Genomic DNA, 26628 nt, shown 5'->3' with positions numbered 1-26628 from the left:
GGTGGAGTCTTTAGGATTCTCTATGTACAGTATTATGTCATCTGCAAATAGTGACAGTTTTGTTTCCTCCTTTCTAATTTGGATGTCTTTTATGTTTTCTTCTTGTCTGATTGCTGTGGCAAGGACTTCAAGTACTAGGTTGAATAAGAGTGGTGAAAGTGGACACCCTTGTCTTGTTCCTGTTCTTAGGGGAAATGGTTTTAGTTTTTGCCCATTGAGTATGATGTCAGCTGTAGGTTTGTCATATATGGCCTTTATTATGTTGAGATATGATCCCTCTATTCCTACTTTGTTGAGAGTTTTTATCAAAAATGGATGTTGGATTTAATTGAATGCTTTTTCTGCATCTACTGATATGAACATGTGATTTGTCTTTCAATTTGTTTATGTGATGTACCATGTTTGTTGATTTGCGAATATTGTATCAGCCTTGCATCCCTGGAATAAACCACACTTGGTCATGGTGTATGATCTTTTTAATATATTGCTGGATCCAATTTGCTAATATTTTGTTGAGGATTTTAGCATCTATGTTCATCAGGGATATTGGCCTGCAATTCTCTTTCTTTGTAGTGTCTTTATCTGGCTTTGGAATTAAGCTAATGCTGACCTCGTAAAAAGAGTTTGGAAGTGTTCCTTCCTCTTGGATTTTTTAAAATAGTTTGAGGAGGATAGGTGTTAATTCTTCTTTGAATGTTTGGTAAAACTCCCCTATGAAGCTATCCGGGCCAGGGTTTTTGTGTGCTGGGAGCCCTTTGATTACTGCTTCAACTTCATCAGCAGTTATTGGCCTATTTAGACTTTCTGACTCTTCCTGATTGAGTTCTATTTTTCAAGGAATTTATCCATTTCATCCAGGGTGTCCAGCTTGGTGGCATATAGTTGTTCATAGTATTTTCTTACAATCCTTTGTATTTCTGTTAGGCCAGTTATTTCATCTCCTTCGTTTCTGATTTTGTTTATTTGGGTCCTCTCTCTTTGTTTGTTGATGAGTCTGGCTAAAGGTTCATCAATTTTGCTTATCTTTTCAAAGAACTGGCTCTTGGTTTCATTGATCATTTGTATTGTTTTTTTAGTCTCTATGTCATTTATTTCTGCTCTGATATTTATTATTTCTTTCCTTCTACTTACTCTGGGCTTTTCTTGTTTTTCTCTTTCTAAGTTTTTAAGTTGTAGGGTTAGAGAGTCTATTGAAGTTTTTCTTGTTTTTTGAGGTAGGCTTATAGTGCTATGGACTTCCCTCTCAGGACTGCTTTCATTGTGTCTCATAGATTTGGAGTTGTTGTGTGTTCATTTTCATTTGTTCCAGGAAGTTTTTTATTTCTTTCTTGATCTCCTTAGTAACCCATTCATTGTTTAAAAACATGTTTTTCAACCTCCATGTGTTTAAATGTCTTTTAGTGTTTTTATTGTAATTGATTTCTAATTTCATGCCACAGTGGTCTGAGAAGATGCTTGACATGATTTCAATCTTGAACTTGTAGAGACTTGTTTTGTGTCCTAATATTTGGTCTGTCTTTGAGAATGTCCTGTGTGCACTTGAGAAGAGTATATATTCTTCAACTTTGTGGTAGAATGCTCTGTAAATGTCAATTAAATCCATCTGACCTAGTGTGTCATTTAGTCACTGTTTGCTTGTTGATTTTTTGTCTGGAAGACCTATCTAGTGAAGTCAGTGGGGTGTTAAAGTCCCCTAGTATGACTGTATTGCTGTTGATCTCTCAAAGTCCTCTAGAAGTTTTTTTTATAAGTTTAGGTGCTCCTGTATTGGGTGCATATATGTTTATCAGGGTTATATCCTCTTGTTGGATTGATTCCTTTACTATTATGTAATGACCTTTCTTGTCTCTCATTATGGTCTTCATTTTGAAATCTGTTTTGTTTGATATGAGTATGGCTACCCCAGCTTTTTTTCATTTCCATTTACATGGAAAAATGTTTCCCATCCCTTCACTCTCATCCTTTGTCTTTTGTTCTGAGGTTGGTCTCTTGTAGACAGCATATATTTGGGTCATGTTTTCATATGTATTCAGCCACCTTATATCTTTTTATTGGGGCATTTAATCCATTTACATTTAAGGTTATTATGGAAAGATAGTTATCTACTGCCATTTTGTTTCTTTTTGCCTATGTTTCTCATTCTCTTTATTTCTACTTCTAATTATAGCAGTCCCTTTAACATTTCCTGTAATACTGGTTTTGTAGTGATAAAGTCTTTTAGCCTTTTTTTGGGAAAGCTCTTTATTTCACCATCCAGCTTGACTGATAATCTTGTTGGATAGAGTAATCTTGGATTTAGATCCTGGTTTTGCATTACCTTGAACACTTCATGCCATTCTCTTCTGGCCTGTAGAGTTTCTGTTGAGAAGTCAGCTGACAGCCTTATGGAGGCTCCTTTGTAGGTAACAGATTGCTTTTCTCTAGCTTCCTTTAAGATTCTCTCTTTGTCTTGGATTCTTGGCATTTTAATTATGATGTGTCTGGGTGTGGGCCTCTTTGGATTCTTCTTGCTTGGGACCCTCTGTGCCTCCTGAACTTGTGTGACTTTTTCCTTGACCAGGTTAGGGAAGTTTTCTGCCATTATTTCATCAAACAGGTTCTCTAACCCCTGTGTACTTTTGATCTCCTCTGGCACTCCTATAATATGAATATTGTTACATTTCATGCTGTCCCACAGCTCCCTTAGACAGTTCTCCTGTTTTTTAATTGTTTTTTGTTTTTGGGTCTCTGATTGAGTGATTTTTTTCTACCCTGTCTTCTAATTCACTGATCCGATCCTCAGCTTCCTCTAAGCTGCTGTTTATTCCTTCCAATGTATTCTTTATTTCTGCTATGTCATTCTTCATTTCTGACTGGTCATTTTTCATAGTTTCCATATCTTTTTTCATGCTGTTGAGCATCCTTACAATCAGTATTCTGAACTCTATATCTGAAAGATTACTTATCTCCATTTCATTTAGCTCCTTTTCTGGAAACTTCTCTTGTTCTTTCATTTGGGGCTTGTTTTTTGGTCTCCCCAATTTGGCTACTTTTTTGGGTTTGTTTTTAAGTGTTAGGTAGATCTGCTAGGACTCTGTCTTTTTGGAGGGTCTCTGGTACAGGCCAATGTCAGATATAGTTTGTGACTGGCTCTGAGTACTCTGTTTGGAGCTGTCAACCACCGTAGGCTTGACATCTCCACTGCTGGGGCTGGGTGTGTTTGGACACGACCACGATGCACACCAAAGTCTGCTTTTCTAAGGCCCAGTTCCAGAAGCAGATGAGGCAGACTCAAAGCACCCTGAGGTCTGCCTGTGCCTGCAGACTGATTAATCTGATTCTCTTAATGAGCCTCAGGCTGTAGAAGCTCCACAGGGTGAGGCAGCTGGTTGTTATCAGTCTCTTAACAAGCCCCAGGCTGTAGAAACTCCTCTGGGCAGGGCGAGAGGCTTTCCAGTAGGGTGGGGCAATTGCTTCCCCCCTCAGGCAAAAGCCGAAAATTCGCTGCCCAAGAAAGATCATGGCCTGGGGGAATGACTTGGCACAGGAATCCAGTGGGTGTCCCTTGATCTCACTCTCCAGAGCCCACAACCCCAGACTCTCCCCACACAGCTCTAGTCCACTCTGCCCTCCCTCCGCTGGAGCCCAAGGTGAGTGACTGCACATGAAATTTTGTGTGTTGGCTCTTTCAGAGGGTGCCTGCAGTTCCAGCTGTCTCTCCCTGGCAGACAGAAACCCCAGTGCTTTTCACAACCAGATCTTATGTGGGCACCTTTCTGAGTTCTGGTGCTCTGGGCTGGGAAGCTCAGCCTGGGGTTTAGACCCAGAGTCCTCAGTGGGAACCCCCCACAGCTGAGATATCCCTCCAGACCCTGAGCTGCTGCTTGTGGGAGCCCAGCCAGCCCTCTCGCATCCACACTTCCTACCAGTCTCTGTGCGGTCTCTCCTTTTCCTCCTTGGTTATGAGGGTGCTCTCCAGCTTGTCTTCAGTTGGTTTTCAGGATGGTTTTTCTATGTTTTAGTTGTAAATCCAACTAAAACTGGTCCCTGGAGAGTGTCCATGTAGCTTCCACTCAGTCCACCTCTATCTTGGATCCCTCTGTCATTTGATCTTGATCTTTGCCTTGCTAATGCTACAGGCTCCTCCTGTGCTTCCTAGGCTGATAATTTAATTTTACTATCGCTTATTTGCTTGAGTCCCACAATGTCCTTCTTTTTATCCACCAGGAGGTTAGCTTCTGCCTTTTGATTGTCAGGAAAAGGTGAATTCATGCTCAGGGACTTTTTTGGCCTGACTTCTATGTCTGCCACAGTCCCCACTAGCCATTATTGATTACTCACATACACACAGGTCTACAGAAATACACTGAGGAATAATCACTTTATATAATGCTTTTGATTAATTAACTCTATCTTTTGCAATTTTCTTGGGACTGAGGCCTATTCATTAGAACTGCTCTTTGATATACACAGTCTAGTGATCAATTTGTCCTGTCAGTGCCGTGCTTTTTCTTAAAGGGTTTGCTGGCATTATTGCGTTTTATGTTCTTACCCATTAGTGAATTATTGAAGACTGTGCTGTTTAGGTGGGGGAATTTGGCAGTAACTTTTGTTCTTGTTACTAGTGACAGCATTTAACCCTGTGACTACTACACTGTAGGTTTATATCCTACTCCCATGTTCTTTTAGTTTTTGACAGTTTTACCACTTTAATTTTTAATATTCAGCCTTCAGCAACATAATATAGATTTTTTTGAAGGAATCCATTTATAATACCTGGACTCTGCCTAAGGAGTTATTTCACACAGATTCTTAACTGAATTTTTAAGTATCTTTTTTTTTTCCTCGTAAGCCACAGCTGAGGTCAGTAATCACACAGCTCAATTGTCCATGAGTAGCTTTGAAAATGAATGTCTCTGTGTTCATAAACCTTGGATGGAAGAGTTGTAAGTTGCTGAAAAAAATGTCTTTTATAGACTCTTAAACAGAGGTAGCTGCTGCTTTTTCTTTTTTTTTTAAATTTCTGACTGAAATCTACCATCAGAAAGGAAAATGTGCATTTCAGGATAGTATAATCCTGGTGATTCTGTATGTATATGAGTGAGACTCAGGTCACTATTCCAGAGACAAATGAAACAATTCAGGGATTCTAGGTACTGTGAGAAAAAAGTTAATTCTTTCACAAAACAATGTGGGAGTTCTAAAACTATTCTCTTTAAAAAATTATATGATTTTATAGGGAGATACTGTTTTCTGGTATGAATACAATATAATTCTTAAGGTCTAAACTTTAATAGTTTCTTGTTTCATGGTTTGGGCAAAAAAAGCACATTTTGCTCACATCAAACATATATAATACAGCCCTGGGCGGTGTGGCTCAGTTGGTTGGAGCTTTGTTCCCATACACTAAAAGGTGGTGGGTTTGATTCCTGGTCAGGGCATACACCCAGGTTGCAGTTTTGATCCTGGTCAGGGCATCTGTGGGAGACAACCAATTAATGTTTCCCTCTCACATTGATGTCTCTCTCTCTCTCTCTCTCTCTCTCCCTCTCTCTCTCTCTCTCTTTTTTCTTTCTCTTCCCTCCCTCCCTGTCTTTAAAATCAATTTTAAAAAGAAATATATACATATGTATATTAGATTCTGAATTATGCCAATCTAGTCTGTTTCTATTAGTTTTTTTTTACATTCCATATATAAGTAAGATTATATAGTACTTATCTTTTTCTAACTTATTTCACTTAGCATAATGTCCTCAAGATTTATCCATGTTGTTGGAAATGGTGAGATTTCCATCTTTTTTTATGGCAGTGGAGCAACATATACAGGATGGGACAAAAGTAGTTTTATAATTGTTTGTGTGAAAAATAATACAATAATAAATAATAATACAAGAATAAACTCTGCATTTTGCAAGAGTCTATTAGACTGAGGTGGCTCTAATGCCCTGCAGCCTACATAAGAAAAACCAAATCTAAGTCCATAAATGCCTTGTTGCTATAGCTAATTAATAATTTCATTACTCCTATGTCTCCCCCCCCCCCCGCCCAGTATTTTAGTAGTTCTTTTAGGGCAAGTCTACTAGCAATAAATTCTCTCAATTTTTGTTTATTTTGGAACGCCTTAATTTAGTCTTTATTTCTGAAGGATAGTCTTGCTGAATACAGAATTCTTGGTTGTCATTCTTTTTCTTTTAGCATTTTGAATATTTCAACTAACTGCCTTCTGGGCACCATGACTCCATGACTCTTGCTGCTGTCATGATTCTCTCTTTATCTTTGTTATTTAACAGTTTGACTATGTGTCCATGTGCAGATTTCTTTGAATTTATCCTACATGGAGTTTGTTCAGCTCTTATGGTATAGGGATTAATGTTTTTTTCCATCAAATTTGGGAAGTTTCAGGCCATTATTTCTTCAGCTATTACTTTTTCCTTTATCTCTCTTCCCTTCTAAGACTCCCAGAATGCATATGTTTCTTGGTGTTGAACAGTTTTCTAGTGCTCTGTTATTTGTATTTTTTTTTCTTTCTATTATTAGACTGGAAAATTTCAATTGACTTGTCTTCAAGTTTGCTGATTTATTTTTCTGCCAGTTCAAATCTACTATTGAGTCCCTCTAGCAAATGTTTTATATAATTATTATAATTTATAACTCAGAATTTTTATTTTGTTCCATTTTAATAATATATATCTCTATTGATATTGGCATTCTCTATTTTTCTTTAACATCCATTCTCTTTTAATTTTTACACATGGTTCATGTAGTTATTTGAATATATTTATGATATATGACTTAAAGGCTTTGTCTAATACGTTGAAAATCTTTATTTCTTGAGGGACAGTATCTATTGACTGTTTATTTTCTCCGCCATAGTTTTCTGTTTCTTTATATGTGTTATAATTTTTGTTGAAAATTGGAAGTTTGAAACAATATAAAGTGGCAACTCTGGAAATCAGATTCTTCTTTTCCCAGGGTTTTGTTGTTGTTTTCGTTGTTGCTACTGTTTATTTGGTTAGTGACTCTCCTGGATTAATTCAGACAAGTCTGAATTGTTTTTTGGGGGTCACTCAAGTATCTGCTTGGTTACCTTAGTGGTTACCTTGTGATTTGAGAGAAATTTCTTTAAATATCTTGAAACAATAAGTCCCCCTTGCCAGGGACTGTGTGTGTTGAGGGATGTCTTCAAGTTCTGGCAGTTTACATATTTGCCTTAGCCTTCATTTCCTCCTTATATAGAGCTTCAAGTTCAACCACAAGTGAGAAATTAGAATCTTCCCAGATCTTTCCTGGGCATGCACACAGCTATGCACATATATGTGGTCTTTTTGGTCCATAGAAATATGTTGAAACTTTTCAGAGACTTATATGGATATATTATTTCCAAGATTTTTTTAAAGCTTTTTGGACAGCCTTTTGTTTGCTGCTGCTATTATCACTGACTACAGCTGCTGTGATGTTAAACAGTTACAACATTAAGCAATTGCTGCTGATTCATTTTAACAAGCATCTAGAGGGTAAGGCCTTTCCCACTGAGTGAGCTCTATATCAGGTCAAATAGGCCCTATAAATGAGCCTTTTCCAGGGGGCTACTGAACATGTTGATTCATGAGAATTCTCTGTGGATGTGAAGATGTTTGCAGTGCTCCAACCCCCGCCCCCTGCTCCCCACCCACACCCACCCTACCCCAGTAGCTTCTAGTCTGCTGTTTTTAAGACTTACCCTTACTGCGAGGCTGCTAGTTTTCTCTCTGTCGAACTGGAGAGTGGGAATGGGAATGGGGCAAGTTAAAATGTCACAATGATTACTGTCTGAACAATGATTCTGCTGATTTTCTGGAATAAATTCTACACAGATTGTTCAAAACCTTTGGTTAATTTTTAGAGTTCTGAAAAAGTTGACTTTGACCATTTTTTGTGAATGCTCTTGTTACTTTTGTGGAGGAGTAGATATTCAGAGACACTTACAGTTTCCAGAAGTGCTTCTTCACTATCCTTAAGGGGTGGAGAGTACATCAAGTTCAAATTCAATGTTAAGTTGAACCGATAAGCAGATGAACTCAGATGAAGCAGATTGCTGGCATAGAGTTGACTGAAAAGTAACATGAAGTAGTTTGGAATAAAAAGTATTTAGAAGGTACTTGAGTTCTTGGACCATAAATAATGTGAAGATAATGATGTCTGAAGATTATCCTGGTGGTTGCGATAGAATGAAATAAAGCTGTAGGAGATGGAAGATGAATTCAGAGGCAGCGGCAGTAATCTATGTGCTGAGGCCCAGCTTAATGTGGCAGCTATGGATAGAGAAATGTAAAGGTGAATCAGTCATGGGACTTGGTGATAGACTGGACCTGAGGAATAAGGGAATAGAGGAGTTTCAGATGTACATGTTGCTGCTCTGCTTTACAGGGATACTGGTAGAGTAATGATAATGAGGATAATGGAAGCCATGTGAGGAATTTTTATTTTGATATCTTAGAGATTCCTTCATTTCAGTCTCTTCTTAAGCTCTTTGCAGACATGTGATCATAAAGATCAAGTGAATAGGTGTAGGTTATTAAACCCAGGGTTTTATGCTCTCAAAAGCTAAATAGCATCAAGAGGCCTCCTAAATCACATTAATTTAGAAAAAGAAGAAGAAAAGGAAAGTTTTTGTAAAAGTCTAAAGATATTGCAAAATGTTAATTATGTTAACTTAATTTCCTGACCTGTGATTCCATGGAAAAGCAGATGTCAAAATGCTAATGTTATATTAATGGGATTTTATTAATATATATGGCAATGGTAGGTCCACAGCCTTGAATGTGTATTAATAGAATGTGTATTAATAGTGTATCTTTTATAAAGAAAAGAGTCCTGTGTTCAAGCACTGCTTGTTACTTAAAACACAATGTTCTGTCAGCATGCAGATTCATTATTATTTTTCAAATCATTTCCTGCCTTTATTTTTTCCACAGTCCTCGAGGAGAGAGTGCAATAAATGAAAAGCGAGATGGTTATCAATGAGATGATCACTTTAATCCATATACTTGAGAAATGTTCATTCCTATGTGGGATCAAAGTCAGATTTTTGTACTCTTCTTACCCTATGAACATTTCTCCTTCAGTCGTTAACTTCTGTATGTAATTCTAACAAGGCTGAAACTGCAGAAAACAGTCCATTTTTCCACATTACCATTGTGCCATAGTCGTCTTCAGTATTTTAACTAATTATTTATCAATGTTTGTGTTCATCTAGCTTTTTTAAAGCATTAAGTTGCAGATTTGTATCATTTACCTTTATTTAGAAGCTAAAAAAAGGAAAATTCAATTAGGATATTATCTTACTTGTCTTTATGGATAAAGAAGTAAATGATTACAAAAGAGTTATCTTATAATTAATGTTTCTGTTAAAATAGCACAGGGATGGGAAGGCTTTGGGAGGCCATTCAGGTTGTTCTCCCTGTTCTTAATATTTAATTTTTTAAAATCTTGGTTATTTATGTTATTTATTTAGTCATCCTTTTCATTCATTCATTAATTCAACTCTTTAATACTATATTGAGTTCTGTGAAACATACAGAGATGACTTAGAGCACTTGGCCTCTAGGAAGACAGAATTTAGAAGTATCTAACAATAAAAATATTAAATATGAATATAGGATCTGAAAAACCTAGTGTGTCATGAGATACTGAATTATCGATAAAGAATATTACTGTTGTTTTTCAATTCAGAGAAGAAAGCAAGTCATGTAGGCAAGACTCGTCATTAAATGCTTCATTGACTAAGTAGAATTTATGATTAGTTGTGAAAGAAAAGGAGAATTTCTATAGGCCCAGAAGAGCCCCTGATCCCCAGAAGGGATGGAGACTGCATAAGCAAAACGACATAGGATTGGGGCTACTGAATGCATCAGTCTTACGGGAGCAGAGTGTTGAAAGGCATTCTTGGGGAGTCATCAGAAGTTTGAAAAAATAGAATAATTATTATAAAATTTTATATTTTCATTAAACAAGTATTTATCAAATTATTAGTACTGTCCTCTAATAATAGTATAATGTGAGGCTATAGCACATACTTTTGGGGAACGGTATGAAGCTGTAGATCTGAAACTGGACCGCTCTATGGGGAAGGTACTGTAAAGGACTTGCAATTTCATATGGGTACCAACCCTGTCTGTAGTTACATAAATAATAGGTCTTTCATATCCATCTGCATATCTATTATTTTCAAATGTGCATAAGTTTTGCTATGATTAATAAAATAGAAATTTATTGTTGCTGTTTTTGCTCATGTATTTTTTTTCAAGCAACAAATCCAAAACTGATAACTTACTATTGGAGTTCGGTAGAGAATGCAGTGTTCTTTCTCTACGTCATATTTTCATGTGGAGAGACAGTGACTAGTTGAACTGAGCCTCTCTCTGTTCCTTCTTACTCCTCAAGGGAGTTAATTGACTTGTAAATTTGGAAGCAGAAACTGAGCACTTGTCACTAATACTCTGTTATCTTCTCACCTGCAGAGAGTATGATCCGTTAAATTTCGCAGGTAAGAACTTGCTCAGGCTTGGGAGACCTGATGCTAGTTCTCTCTGTCTAATCCTGGAATATAGTAGTGGAAGCTATATGGCCCTGCAACTACATTCTCTAGTATCTGCTCTATCACTAACCTAGTTGACATTTTAATCCAGTTGCCTAAGCCATTTTGTTTTATTCATGGGTTGGCTAACGACTATCTCTCAGCCAAATCTGACTCATTGCAGGCCAAATCTGGCCAGGCTTTTCCATTTACAAGCTGTGTGTAGCTTTATTGCTACAACAGCAGCATTGAGTAGTTGCAACAGAAATCAGAAGGGCTGAAAAGCCTGAAATATTTACTATCTGGCCCTTTACAGAAAAGATTTGTCAACCCCTGGGCTCTCATTTATAATTTGGGCAGGGAAGTCATTTATTGTACTCCCTAAATTCCTAAATTAATCCCAACATTATCTTATAGGGATCTGTAAAAATTTTTACTTTGAAAACATTGTTTTATTGTTCAAAATAGTAGAAACCCTTGGTGTAAAAATGAAGTGGAATCAGGGATGGGGGCTTGGAGGTGGCCTAGGTATGAGCTAATGAGGTTTGAAGTAGTTTGGTGAAGTTTAAGGAAGTTGGTGATTGCGTCTTCAGAATAACACTAAGCATGATGGAACAGGATAAAAACAGATGTCTCCAAGAGGTCACGCCTGGGTGACTGGGTGATTATCGTGGGTGCAATTTATAATGTATTTGTCACTCTGTCCACCTTGCCCCTGGCCCCTTAAGTCACACCTTCACCAGCGTGAGGAACAAAGGCTCCAAGCCTAGTAACGTTAGTCACCCAGGACCCCTCGCCATTACTAGACCTGCCAACACTGGGCATTGGTCTGTGGAACTTCAGCATCCACCCAGCAGTTTGTTCTTAAGAACATGGTGATGGCCTTTGTCTTCTCAGTACTTACGGTAAATCTCAGTATTTTTCTAACAGACACATGGTTTACCTACTGGCTCCTTATACCTAGTCATGAAACCTGTTTATTTATTTATGTTTGAATATTCAAGTTTTTAGTCTTTTTATTTGTTCAGTATTAATCCATTTTTCTCTTTCATTTTCTTTTACGTTTTCTTTTATTTTTTCCAGCACTATACATCCTCTCTATGCCGTCTTCCACTGCCCCCCACCTCCCTACCCCTCGCATCACCACCCTGTGGTTTTCATAATTTATTTTCTGCCTCTTTCCAATAAAGAATGTGAGGCATTGGACTCCTCATCTTATAAAGAAATCCTTTTATAGAAACAGTCTTGGCTTCTTTCTTTTTCTTTTCTTCTCTCTTTGACTCACATTAATGCTTCCCAGACAACACTCTTGGTCTTTTAGCCTCAAGGTTGTTTCCTCTTTGTCATCTTGTTATTGGTGAATTATATTTTATTTCTTTTGACTTCTTATGTAGATTATCTAGGTCTTTTCTTGCAGATTCGTACTGAGCTGACTCTTGTTTAGTTTCTCTTGGCATTTGGCATATTTTCAGTTGCATTTGTGTGATTTATTAAGGAGATTATTTCTGGGATTTCACCATCTTCAGTTTCACCTGGGGTATGCAAATTTCTACACAATAGTACAGAAATAAAAATCAGAGTTCGTTTATATTTGAAATGGTATCATCACCTCCCTCAAGTGGTATTTAGACTTGCGGATTTTTCCCCCCCTGAAAATAACATGTATATATAGTTTTCAAAAAAAGACCAAGTAAAACAAAAGAGATTATCTCAGTCCCCAGTGTTCTTCAGCAAGGTTTTCATCATTCCTTCCAGAGCTAGTCCATGCATATCATATACATGTACATACTTTCTCTTTGCACAGACACGAACGTACATTATATATTATCCTTCCCTTTATTTGTTTTAACTATCATATCAGTATCTACACAGGCATCTCATTGGGAATGACTGAATAGTAATAATGGCTACATTTATTGAGCATTAAGAAACTTAGGCACTACACTAAGTGGTTTATAAAATTCATTTCACTTTATTTCAATTTTATTTCATTAATTTTGTTATGTCATTCACAACTAACAACAACCCTTTGAAACAGATACTGTTAGTATTCTAATCTTGCAGATGAGGATCCTGAGACTTTGCCAAGGCAGCTTTGCCATAAATGGCAGAGCTAGGGTTCCGAACCCACACTCTTTAACTGTCTTCTTCAAGCACATTTCACCAACCGTTTCCATCAGTATGACCTGGGATACGTGTAAAACATAGATCTTCAGGTTTGCTCTCATAGATTCTGATTTAGTAACTATTTGGGGGGAGAGTCATGAATCTTAATTATTAATAATGATCCAAGTAGATTTTATATAGGGTAAAATCTATGGACCTCTGTGTTATACTACATTACCTCCTTGTATGAATGATAGTTATTTATTAAACATTCTCTTAATGATAAATCTAAAAATAATTTACAGTCTTTTACTGTTATAATCAATGCCCCAATACACATCTTACATGTACATTTTTATTTGCATTTGTAATTGTAGGAAAGATTTCTAGAAGTAGGATTCCCGGGTCAAAGAGTATGTGCACTTAAAGCTTGATACACTTTTGGGAATTTTATTAAGAAAAGAGATAGCTCTCCTTTCCTTGCTAGTCCCTGGTTAATTAATATTTTCCAAGGAGTGAAGATTTTAGAACACTAAAAGAGATTAGTCAAAAATGTTTTTCAGCCAGTTCCTTTTACTTATTTGTTTACTCTGCATTAATTTGCTAGGCTGCCTTAATAAAGTACCACCAACTGGGTGACTAAACAACACAAATTTATTGTCTCAACAGTTCTGGAGCTTGAAGTCCAAAGTCATGGTGTGTGTAGGGCTGATTCTTTCTAAGAACTGTGAGAAAGAGTCTGTTCTATGCCTTTACCATAACTTCTCATGGTTTACCGGCATTCCTTAGCTTGTGGGGGCATAACTCCAATCTTCACTATATATATACATATCTGTGTAGATGTCTGTCTCAAAATTTCCCTCCTTTTTTGAGACACTAGTCACTGGATTAGAGGCTCACCCTTATGACTTCATCTTAATTTAGCTAATTACATATCAACAACCTTATTTCCAAGTAAGATCACATTCTGAGGTAGCGGGGATAGGACTCTGACACATGAATTTTGGGGAGACACAATTCAACCTGAAGTAATGCTTGCTAGGTAGGCTCACATTGGTTTCTCAGAAGTTGGCGGTGAGCTTTCTGCTGTGGTTTCAAATGTTTGACACCTCCGCCTTTGAAGTGGCCGATCAGGAGAGGTTTAGCTAGGAATCAAGCTCCATGGACATGAATTGGTAACACGTTCCACAGGAGGAAATATCCTGACACCCATTTGCAACTCCAATGATGGATGTTGGTAAGATCTAATTACAACTTTACTCATTCATGACACTAAGAGGCAAGCTTCCTGTCACATACCTTCTCTCCGTGTCATTATTTAATAGAAGATTTAAAAGATCTTGGACTATCATGCTAAGTGAAATAAGTCAGACGAAAAAGCCAAGAACCATATACTTTCACTCATATGTGGGATATAAACTGAAAGCAACAGATGAACAAACAAGACAAATAAATGAAAACTCACAGACACAGACAACAGTGTGGCGGTTACCAGAGGGAAAGGGGGGTGGGGGGAAGGAGTAAAGGGGAAAGGGGGTCAAGTTTATGGTGACGGAAGGAGATTTGACTTTGGGTGATAAACACAATGTAATATACAGATGATGTATTTAGAACTGTACACTTGAGGCCTATATAATTTTATTAACAAATGTCACCCCAGTAAATTTAATAAAAAATATTTAAAAAGTAGCAAGTGTACATAATTTTCTAGAAAGTAAGAGTGATGATGATGCAGTGCATATAAATAGTGCCTTGCAGTACCGTGCTCCAGGAATAATGATGGCAGTTTATCCATCCCATCTGTTCCCAGGTGAGGGAAGAACATTTTTATCATGGCAGAGGTTGGAAAGTTGTTGCTATCTAAAGATCTGCTTTCTAGAGGTTTCCTGTAGAAATTGACAAATGAGCCTGAAAGAGTCTTAGACCAGTTCACACTCCACCTAATGGTACCCAGTTTTCCAAATCATCACTAATACTGTCTGCTAGCTACAGCAACTTGATCAAGAATGGTGTATCATGTGTTACTTTAATTTACATATATTTAGTTATAAATGAGATCGAGCATCTGTTCACATAAGAAAACTCTGGCTCTTCATCGTGAACTGCTCCTATCCTTTCCCCACCTTTCCCCTAAAGTTGGTGATCTCTTTCACCTCAATTTTAATTCTTTTCATATAATAAAGATATTTATACTTTGTTATGTGTGTCAAAGAACTTTCCCAAATCTGTCATTTGTCTCAATCTTTGATATCTTAGTGGCTTTATAGAAATTTAGTGTGTGCATGTACTCAAATTCAGCAATTTTTTTCTCTATGGCTCCTGGTCCAAGGTCATTCCTATTTTAAGATTATTATTACAGGTGTATTTGTTTATTAAATATTTTTCTGGAATTTATTTTGATGTAAGAAGTGAAGTATTAATCCAGCTTTATTATTTCTTTCCACATGACTAGTCAGTTATCTTACTGTTTCTCCACTGATTTGAAATCCCCCTTTCACAATATTATAAATTTCCACGAGTATTGAGCTTTGTTGTTCTTTTTAAAAATGCTCTCTTCTATTCTATTGCCTTTCAATTATTATACCATAGCCATTTATTACTTATTTAAATGTCTGATCAAGGCTGATCAATATCCCTTCCATTACTTTTCTCTTTTCAGATTGATAACCTGGCTATCAGGTTTCCAAATTCACTTCAAGATCACTTGTCAAGATCCAAGATGGAATGGGAGGGAACCTCTATTGCAATAGTACTGCATTAAATTTAAGACTAAGTGAAAGTGAAAGAATCACTATCTGTAAAATATTGATTCATATAATATAACATGGTGTAGTTTTCATTGGACTCCAATTTTCATGTCCCTCACTCAGCCTTTGATAGTTTCTGTTGCCTCTGTATGTGATGCCTTCTGCTGGTGTTACTGTGTTAGTTTTCTATTGTGCAGCAACCAGTCACCACGAGCTTAGTGGCTTAAAAAACCATAACTTGCCCAGCCGGGTGTGGCTCAGCAGTTGAGCGTCGACCTAGGATCCAGGCGATCGGGGTTCAATTCCCGGTCAGGGCACATGCCTGGGTTGTGGGCTTGATCAATGACTCTCTCATCATTGATGCTTCTATCTCTCTCTCTCCCTCTCCTTTCCTCTCTCTGAAATCAATAAAGATATATTTAAAATAAAATTAAATTAAAAAAATAAAACAAAACCATAACTTTATTACCTTACAGTTCTGGAAGTACAGGATGGATCCCACTTAGCAAAATTCATGGTGTCTCTCGGACTGCATTTTTTTCTGGAGACTCTAGGGAAGAATTTATTTTCTTCCCTTTTCTAGCTTCTATGAGCTACACCCCTTCCTTCCTTAAAGCCAGCCACGGCCAGTCAAATCTCTCATGTGTCGCTCTCACACTGACTCTCCTTTTCTCTTTCACTTATAAGTGGATAATCCAGGGTGATCTTTTCCCCTCTACTTAACTACTCTCTTTATAATTTTCTTATTTTTCTTAGTATTTCATATTTCTGTTACAGTCTTCCTTACTTAAATGTCATTATAAGTCTTCAGGGTATAATTTCTTGATATTGAAGGACATGTCAGAGCAGTAAGACTGCTTCCAAAAGCTTTCACCTGTGTTGAGTCATTTGGAATCATGAATCATCACCAACTTCGAGAGAGTCATAAACCCACACTCCCTTGTGTTGGTATTGCTTTTCTCATCATTAGGAAAAGAATTCAGGAAGCAGTGAAAGTGTGCAGGTAGCTTGTATCTTATGCTAAGGCAATGCTTCTATTCCCATCTTCTTATTTAACTACCATCTTAAAGCTCATCTAAGTCAAACCACCATCTTTTGTTTGCAGGAGATGCCTTGTGTTGATCCCACTGGGCTTGAAGACTTACAGTGGCAGAGAACTTGCTATCTAAGTAGCCAGTTTCCTACCGGGAAGCTCTAATTTTTAGAAAGCTCACCTTGCGCTGAAATCTATCTTCTTGTTACCATCTCTCCATCTGCACTGTTTATAACCCCTCAGAGATAGAGAACAATTTGCATCACCCTTCTGCTCTTCAAGTACTTGTGACACGATTCCCTGCGCCCTGTTTTCTTCAATCTTTTCTCGCATGACATGGGTTTGACATTCAACACTTCCGTTACGCATGTCCAGAGAAAACAGTCCCTTTGGTCTTTGCAGCTCCTCAAATGTGGGCCGCAGTACCTGCCAGCCGAGTGCCAGGTGCAGCCTGACTGCTGTGTTGGTTCAGTTGCTTACGTTTCCCCGTGCGGTTAAGAATAGAGCCCTGCTAGAGGCAAGTTCACAAGAGAGGCCCTGTCAGTCATCTAGAAAAGCCTCTGAGCCACTTTATTTCTGATGAAAAGCCACATCATTGGTACTTTGGGGAAACAGCTGTGCCCATACCTGGGCCCCTGGTTGTTGCTAAGGCTTTCCATAAGTCACAAGGCCACGTATCCTTCATCCCCTTTGATGAATAAGACCTTGCACTACCTTACAAAGGATGGTCAGCGTGATACAGTTAATCTGTCTTTTATGAAAGTACTAAATCAGGTCATTCCCAATTCTAATTAACACAGAGGAAGGGAAGGCTGTCACTTTCTCTATTCCAAATGTCATATTTGTGTTACATCAGCCAGTGTCACATTATGTCTTTACTGGTGTATTACACTCTGAGTCATTCTATCAGCTGTAACTCCTAGTTTTTTTTCATGGTATCACTAATCTCAGTTCCCCCATACCGAATTTTTATACTTCATTTCTGTACTGAATGATAAGACCTCATATTTAGTCATTAATAAACTCTGACTTGTTAGATGTAGTCTACCACTGATGATTGTAAACTTTTATAGGAACACAGTATAAACTACACATGAAAACTTATTTTTTAGACTTTTAATTGCTAATATTTATTTTTTTCTTGGGTGGGGGCATAATATTGTTTTAATTGATTCAGTGCTTTCGGTGGGCATCTTTTTAAAGAAATACTATTTGATCCACACACTGCACCATCAACTATAGCAGGTAGGATGAAGCCGGCTGAGTAACTCTAGGCATCAAAGACAGACATTCCCTCAGGAGCTGTGAAGTTAGGCATTCAGGGCCTTAGGGACCTGGTTAGGATTTAGGGACAGGATGATTAGTCCCTCAGAAGAGAGCTGGTCAAGACCCAGGCAAAGAACAGTCTTAGGCATGTTAATGTTAGAACAAAGCAAGCACAGAAACATGCCTGGGACCCTGGAACCAGGCATTAGAATAAAGACGGAGTCTCAATATCAAGGTGAAAGAAAAAACTGCTCTCCAGATTAGGGCCCACTTTTGCTAGACTGGGTACAATGCAGACTTGAAGGCAAGTCACAAATCGTCGGGACAGTTCTTTTAATCCCTCTGATCTACTACCAGGCATATGCTGGCACTTATACTGAGACTTTTTTCTCTTTCTTTATAGTTTCTAATACTTCTCTAATAAATGTATATCCTTTCTCTTTAAGGGGAAAGCACACTAACTTGTTCTGTGTGGTTAAATTTCAGAAAATTTTTTCAAGGCCTTTAAAATGCTCATAATTCTTTATGAGCACAGTAGAATTCCAGCTTAACCAAATTCATGTGGAATGAGTTGTTCTAACTAATTGAATTTTAGGATGAAACAAGGTTTAAACTAGAAGCTTTCTTTTCATAGACTCTTTATAATCTTACTGTAATCTCAGTTTTTTCACTTTTAATATGCAAAGCAGTAAACAAGAACAATAACCAAGCTGATAAACAAAGAAATTTACATCTTAGAAAGGCATAATCATTTCCCTAACTGGTTGTTAGATTTGTTTGAAAGGACATTAGAGGCTTCAGTGGATCAATAAACATTTATCGAGCACCCACTATGTGGCAGGACATATATTAGACTCTGGGGATAGAGTGATGAGAAAGACCAATTCCAGCCTTCAAGGAGCTCACAGTCCACTGGTATATTCACTGTGCAATGTGTTTTATATGTAATTTTATCAGTCGGCAGTTCTGCTGAAAGATTTCCAGTAATGAGGGGTTCCTTTTGTTGCTTTCTAGTGCTATTTTTTAGCTAATTGTTGTATTAATGAATCTTTATTTTACATATATCTTTATTGATTTTTAGAGAGAGAGAAAGAGAGAGAGGAAGGGGGAGAGAGAGAGAGAGAGAAACATCAATGAGAGAGAAACATCTGTCGGCTGCCTCCAGCGCGTCCCCTACTGGGGATTGAGCCTGCAACCTGGGACATGCGCCCTGACCGGGAATTGAACCAGCAACCTCTTGGTACATGGGATGACACTCAACCAACTGAGCCACACCGGCCAGGGGTGAATTTTTATTTTAAAAGATAAGCAATATTGTCAATTCATAGAAAATTACTTTTTGTATTGACCCTCCTTTGCCCTCCTTGACTTACAAACATCGGTCTTTGTTCTGCCTTTCAGAACAGCAGCCTCTCTCCTCCCCCACTCTGTGAGCTAGTTCCTGAGGGGTAGCCTTTCAAACATGGTGAGAACACGGTTACCCTGCCTGCTGTCAGGCTCCTCTGGGTTAGGACACTGCAGGTCCTTTCATCATATCTTCTGTGACATGGTTTTTAAATCATATGCCATCCAGATTGCTTTCCTCTGGACACTTGCTGTATTGTCTCCCTTTGTTGTTAAAAATAAATTACCCCCAATTTCTTGCTTTCACTAGAGTAGAGTGAACATAACTGACTCTTTGATGTGTGAGGGTCTGGTGTAGTCTGAAAGCAACCGCACTGACCTTGACTACGTATTCTCTGTAGTGTAAATATCATTATGGGAAAGAAATAGGATCTTCTACTAAATCTTTACCAACCCTTGGCTAGGTCTTGGGAGATTTTTTGAAAATGAGTTTATTTTTCCCTTATTTGTCTTTTTCTTTTGGCAGTGAATTGCACTTTATAAAGGTAACCATTATCAAAAACAAAACGTGGTTAGTTGTTAAATTCACAATGCAGATCATTTGTTTTTCTTCTCTAGTGAACTGGGAACTTTCAGAGGGCAAGGATTATTTCTTATTAGTTTTAAAAAACCTCCAGCACTTAGCATAGTCCTAGATATACGAGATGATGCCCAATAAATATTTGTTGCTCAATTAATGCCTTTACAAGAAATTAAGATCTTGGAAAAATGAGATAAATTTTAATTTTTAGAATATATTGAAGAATCAGTAATGTAGAATTGGACCTTAATTTTGTCCGAACTTGAAAAGAGGAACTGTAGTGTATTAGTTAACATAATATTATGTTATAATAATATTCATATTCACAAAGGAAAATACTGGTGTGTTATGTGGGAATACTTTTACCTCTAAATGACAGAAAACCCAAATTTCAATGGCTGAAGCAATAAGGACTTCATTATTTACTTAAGCCTGGAGAAACTGGCCCTGGGGCTATTTGAGTAGCTCACGGATATCTTCAGGGTCCCAGGCTCTTGTTATCCTTCTGTAGCCATTCTTGCCGATTACCTTTTTTATTTGAGGCTTATTGCCTTATGGTTACAATGTTCCTGCCCTAGCACCAGACATCAAAACTGCATCCAGAGAAAGGAACCAGAGGGCCAAGGCTCTGAAACAGCCTCCTAGCATTTCTTTTCTCTGGGGAAAAATACTTTTTCAGAAACCTTCCAGCAAACTTCCCCTCATATCTAACTGACCAAAATTGAGTCTCTTGTCTGCCTCAAGGAAGCAGGCAAAGGGGCAGAGTCTTGGGAATGACTGTTGATTAAACAACAGTTTATGCCATGGTTAGAAAATAGACATATATTATAAAAAGAGATCATGCCAAGAGATTATGAACTTTACTAGTTCAGTGCTAAATTCAGGGGAACCAAATTGGAAAGACCCTTCTAAAAAGATTGTTGGTGATATTGGAGTAACATGATTGCATAACTTATTCAAACAGATGAATCATCACCTGTCAATCACTTTGGGGAGAACTGATGAACCCTATTGTCTTTTCTAGTTTTCGTAAATTCAACAGGCTGTGCCTTTATCACAAAGCTGTTTTTATTCTTCCCCCTTCCTTTCAGGAATCCTATCCAAAGAAGAGGAATTACACTATGGAAATCGTACCATCTGCTTCTCTGGATATGTTTCCTTCAGAAAACGAGAACTTTCTCTGTGATCTCACGGACACAGCAGTCACAAAGAAACCCTGCTCCTTAGAAATTGCAAGAGCCCCTTCCCCAAGGACTGGTAACATTTCTTACAGTTTGATCTGCATGCTTGTGTATGTGAAGATGTGTCATTAATGTTTTGATTTTCCACAATATTTTCAAAATGAAAAAATCTCCAATATAGTCACAGTAATCTGTGTGTTTTTTTTGGTCTTTTTTTTTTTTTGCATATTGAAGTAAGTCCAGGTAAGTCAGAGGGATTTGATATGAAGTCTCTTAACTTCCTGGCAAGAACTCTCACAGGAATGGTACTACCTAGGTGAAGCCACTTTGAAACTTCTAGATCAGGTGCAAAGCTTTGGGTCCTTCAGAACTTTATAGCAGATTTGGTGGCAAGAGTCTTTAATAAAGTTTTCTATGTCCTATCTGTTTTCATGTTATCAAAGTGTACTCAGCTACTTTGTATATTTTATATCTTTGATGGTATTTTAAGATCCATTATTTTATTTATTTGTCATATAAACCAGCGAACAAAGCAGGCTGAGAACAACTCTCCTGCTTAAAATAAATAAATGTGGGGAAAAACACAGAAAAGAAAAACTTTGTAAGAGAATCAGAAAGACGACACGAAAATTATATAAACCAAATAACATTTAAATTAGGCACATTTTTTGTTTTTTTGTTTTGGTTTTTATCAGTAGGTTAGTAAGAAATAATTAAGCCAAAACACTGGTGAGGGTGGGAAACCAGTAGTGCACTAAAGCCACTTTTGTCCCAAAGAAATTTTTTGAACCTGCTGTTGAACTTTGGTGCTCAAGACCTCTGTGGGTTTGTTTATAGAAAATAAATCTCTGTGCCTGCCCAGCATTAAGATTCTAAAAGGAATCTTTCCTCCATAGAGCTGGGACTCCAAGGGCTGTACCGCAGAGTAGTCAGAAATAATTCTGCCCCATAATCGGGACCCCAAGGAGACTGCAAGGAAAGATAATTTGTCATGAGCAGAAGAAGGGGGCGAGATTCCCGAGAAGTTGTTACCACAAAATGGTCCTCACACAGATTTGTACCCCAAATTTATATCACCTTAGATGGTCCAAAAAACAATCTATGAATTTAGTTTAAAGCAGTATACCCTCAGGCATCAATCAGAAGCAAATGTAATCCTTCTAAAGAGGAATGTACTCTGTTTCTAGGCCCAAAATAATTCCTATAAATACTTTTACAATTAAAATGAGCAGTTTACAATAACTAAGCCTACAAGGGAAGGAATCCCAAATGGGAATCAATGAAAACAAGAAAGAACAGATCCACATCTGAGAAGACTTCATATTTGGAATTATCACATGGAGACTCTAAAACGACCATGCTATTACAAATAGAAGATAAGCTTGAAGGTATTTTGAGGAACAGAAACTATAAAAAATGACCTAGCATATTTGAGAGGGGGAAAAAAACTACTAGATAGGAAAACACACACACACACACACACACTCATACATACACACACAACGAAAAACAATCCCAAATTTAAAAAGCAGTGGATGGATGGACTAGCAGATTAGATTCAGTTGAAGAGATGTTTAGTGAGCTGGAAATTAGGTCAGAAGAAGTTTTTCAGAACATTGCACAGAGAGACAGAGAGATGGAAAATACGAAAGAGAAGCTAAGAGACTTGGAGGGTACACTAAGACATTCTAACTTGTCTAATCAGGTTTCCAGAAGGAGAGGAGTGAGAGAGTGGGGCAAAAGTATATATATGTCATATCTAGTAGTTTTTCCCCCTCTCAAATATGTTAGGTAATTTTTTATAGTTTCTCAAAATACCTTCAAGCTTATCATTTATTTCTAAAAATAGCATGGTCATAGATTTATGTATATATGATATATATATATATATATATATATATATATATATATATATATATAAGCTGATTTCCCTAAAAGGCACAAGCCTGCCCTTGTTTTTGTGGAGGCAGACACGTGAACAATTAATTTCAATAGAGTATAATAAGTGCTAAGATAATATTACACAAAGAGTGCTTTGGGAGCAGAAAAGAGGATTTTTCCCAAGGTGTGTCTATCAGCTATCTATTGCTATTAAACAAGCTGTCCCCAAACATACTGACTGAGAGGAATATCAATCATATATTTTGCTCACAATCCACAAGTTTAGCAGAGTTTACTTGATGGGTGTGGGGAGCCGGCGGGACTCCCCCCGGGAGGACCCGCCGGGCGAGGTGCTGCCCAGGGAGAAAGACCCGGGAGGCCCGCTTGCCCTAGTGCCATCAAGAGAGAAATCTCTGAGGCATTGACCCGAGTGGTGGGCAGCGGTGCTAGCACTCGCCCTGCTCCCCCCGCTCCCCCTCCATCCGAGGGACAGGGAACGGTTTGCATTCAGTGTCCCAGCTATCAATTTGCAGAGACCCATGCAACGGTATCAGTGGAAAATGCTTCCCCAGGGAGATGTGGATGAGTTAGTGGCCCCAGGCACAGAGGAGCTGCCTGGGTGAGCTGCAGAGGTGCCCTCCTGCTCCCTGACCCAGTCCTTGAGGCACCAAAGCAACACTAAATTCTAGAAAGGCTAATTAGGAAGCTGGCCCCGGCCTGAAGGGTTAAAGGATAGTTAAGCCACATACCAAGCCAAGGACTCTATCCTCCCCAAAAGTTCCCATTAGAAGCCGAGATAAGGATACTTTCCAAGGCCTGAGCTCCTGCAGGAGGCAGGGTGTTTACTCTGAAAAGGCATTCGTAGGGCCTTGGAGGAATTACTTAGTATCGGGCTAAGGGAAGAAATGTGGGGCAGGGTGCTATTCAGCACAATCAACAGTGCCTGTATATATTGAGCGGAGAAAATAAACTCGCGGCTGGCAGCTGGCAACAGGAATGAGCTGCAGCCCTCCCGATCCCATCCTGTCTCTTGTCTTTCTTTTCCAATCCTCACCCCCTCAATCAGGTTCCCGTTCGACTGCCGGCAGGCTCCGGCAGATGGGGACAGCTTGTTTGTGTCACATGGTATGAGCTGGGGCTGCTCAGCTTGGGGATAGAGGACCTACTTGCAAGACAGCCCACTCCCATGGCTGGCAAGGAGGTGGTGGCTCAGGGTATGGGTTGGGACCTTTTACTCTCCATGGACTGTTTGAGTTTCTTCATGACATGCTGGCTGGCTCCTGAGAGTGAAAAACCCCAAAACAACCAGGTGGAAGCTGTCTCATTTTTGTTATCTAGCTTTACAAGTCACAGATCGTCACTGCTGCTACTGTAACTGGCCCACTCATATTCAAGGGGAAGAAACATGGACCCCAGCTCTTGATGAAAAGAGCATCAGAGTTTCTTTATAATAAGAGATTATAGAATGGGAGAGATTTTCTGTCATTTTTTAGCATGCCACAGACGGCCCTCTGGACACAATAATTTATATCATCTCATCTGCAAATTACACACATTTTTCCCTTCAGGATCCCCACACATCAGCCCGTGACAGCCTGGGCTCCAAGTCTAGGTTCACGTGTGCATGAGTGTCCGTGGGTCCTGGATTACCTCTGCCCTTGGCCATGATGACCTGTGAACTAAAGAGACAACAGTTTATCAGTCTCCTCTCCTACGCACCCAACATACAATAGTGGGACGAGCGTAGGAAAACCACAATTGACATTTCTGTTCAGACACCGGGAGAACAGGGCACACGGCAGTCACAGCCTGAGGCAATTATGAGACTAATCAGGCCCAGGTCCTTGATTAAGGGTCAGTCCTATGGCATAGGGATTGTTCTCTGGGGCTCTTGGTTCCAGCCTCTCAGACATTCTTCCTTTTCTATAAAAAGTAACCCATATTTATAGCTGAGTCTCTTTCTCACCTGTTTCCTGCCTGTAGAATTTGGGAAGTCAAACATTGTGTACTATCTGTTCCTTCCAGGTCAAGCTGATATAATTTCTTTTAAAACTTTGTAGACTTTTTGTGTTCCCATTTCTATTACACTCTAGTAGACAAAAGCTTGTACTCCAGATACGCTCTTCTGAATATTGGGCGACTTCTGTGAGACAATGTTCTTGAGATTCTTAGAAATCCTGTTGTTGAACAGGGAGGGTCTATGAGGCATGCTCTTAAAAATCCTTAGCCCTGGCTGGGCGTGGCTCAGCGGTTGAGCGTCGACCTGGGATCCAGGCAATGGGGCTCGATCCCCAGTCAGGAGTGTGCAGGAGGCAGCCGATCAATGGCTCTCTCATAATTGATGTTTCTATCTCTCTCTCCCTCTCCCTTCCTCTCTCTGAAATCAAAAAAGATATATTTTTTTAAAAATTAAAAAAAAAAAAAAATCCTTAAAGGGTCTTTCTGTTTGGCTTCATGTTTCTATGTGGCTCCACCTGGATGAGACCTTGTCGTCCCACCCAGAGTTGATCATTGGCTTTCCTAATTTGAGATCTTTTTTTCCCCATTTGTAGCAGCTGGAAATAAGAAACTAGTTTTGTTTTTATCCCCAGAAATGCCTGGCTCCTTTGAATTTAGCAGGCGACTCTTCAGTTCTTTCTACATTTTATCATAGGCAGCCAGAAGCTAAGTTATTCTTTAAATATTCTGCTAGAAATCTCCTTAGCTAGATTATAGAGTTCATTTGGTTCAGTTTCTATTTTCCATGTTACCGCAGATGTCAATGTTGCCAAACTTTATGCTACAACATGGCAAATGAATTCTTGCTTTGAGCCTCCAATTACATTTGCTGTCCTTTAAGCCTTTACCAACTGCTTTCTTATAGCTCTTTGGGCTTCCTCGAATCCTCTCCTAAAGGCTATTTAGCTTTTCATAATCACTCACTTGGAGGCCCTTCCAGCTTGTGCGTGCTGCCCAGTCACCAAGTTAATGCCACTTGTTTTAGATTTTTCTTATGGCAGCATACAATTTCCAAGAATCAAAATCTGTTCTTCTTCTTATTATTTTTAATAATATGTTTATTGATTTTAGAGAAAGAGGAAGGGAGACAGAGAGATAGAAACATTGATGAGAGAGAAACATTGATCAGCTGCCTCCTGTAGGCTCCCCACTGGGGATGGAGCTTGCTACCCGGGCATGTGACCTACCAGGAATTGAACCGGTGACCTCTTGGTGCATAGACTGATGCTCAACCACTGAGCCACACCAGTCGGGCTGTTCTTGTTACTGATTGCTTCATACCCAACCACCTCAACACTTAGTAAGTTGAAACAACAGTCATTTATTTTGCTTATAAATCTGCAATTTGGAGAGGGCTTGGTGGGGGTAGCTTCTTTCTGCCCCAAGTGATATCAACTGTGGCAACTCCACTAGGGGATGGAGGATCTGTTCTCAAGGTCAGTCTTTATTCATATGGCTGACATGGCCTGCTTGGACTTCCTCGTGGTATGTGATGGGGTACTAAGAGCAAGCACCCTTAGGGAATGAGGCAGAGCTCTATTGCATTAAATGACTTAGCCTCAGAAGGCAACATCACTTCTGTTGCAGTCAAGAGGCTGCCTTTATTTAAGTGGAGGGAATTTAATCCCCACCCACCCCTTTAAGGAAAAATTTTTCTCAAGCTACATTATAAGAATATACTCTTGTAGCCACATTTAGAAAATACAAAATCCCACAGTGCCTGAGTTGGTGGTGGTGGTTATTTTTTTAAGTGAGATGACAATCCGTTTGCATGGATATGATTTTCCCCAGTTGTGTTCAGTCATCTGGATTCAGCATGAAAGAACCAGCTTGCTCACCTGACCCAGGCTTCATTCATAATCGTTAGTCATCTGTGCACTTTGGGCTATGATTGTGAATTCCAGAGGTGAGGGAATCCAGTATTAAAGTGGAAGAAATCCATTTAGTGTTAGGAATAG

General features: G+C 38.7%; 1 protein-coding gene across 4 annotated transcripts in view; it reads left to right on the top strand.

Moving 5' to 3' along the window:
- ANKS1B (ankyrin repeat and sterile alpha motif domain containing 1B) overlaps positions 1–26628 on the top strand; it is a 693028-nt gene that overhangs the window by 162846 nt on the left and 503554 nt on the right. For all 4 annotated transcript variants that reach the window (XM_087814846.1, XM_087814845.1, XM_087814848.1 and 1 more), the window contains exon 10: positions 20702–20867. In XM_087814846.1, the coding sequence (XP_087670972.1) occupies positions 20702–20867 (166 nt within the window). The remainder of the gene's footprint in view (positions 1–20701; positions 20868–26628) is intronic.

The sequence above is a fragment of the Miniopterus natalensis genome, chromosome 2, assembly GCF_054644295.1.
Source record: "Miniopterus natalensis isolate mMinNat1 chromosome 2, mMinNat1.hap1, whole genome shotgun sequence".
NCBI lineage: Eukaryota > Metazoa > Chordata > Mammalia > Chiroptera > Miniopteridae > Miniopterus > Miniopterus natalensis.
The sequence above is the reverse complement of the archived record's forward strand: the minus strand, read 5'-3'. Positions and strand labels throughout refer to the sequence as shown.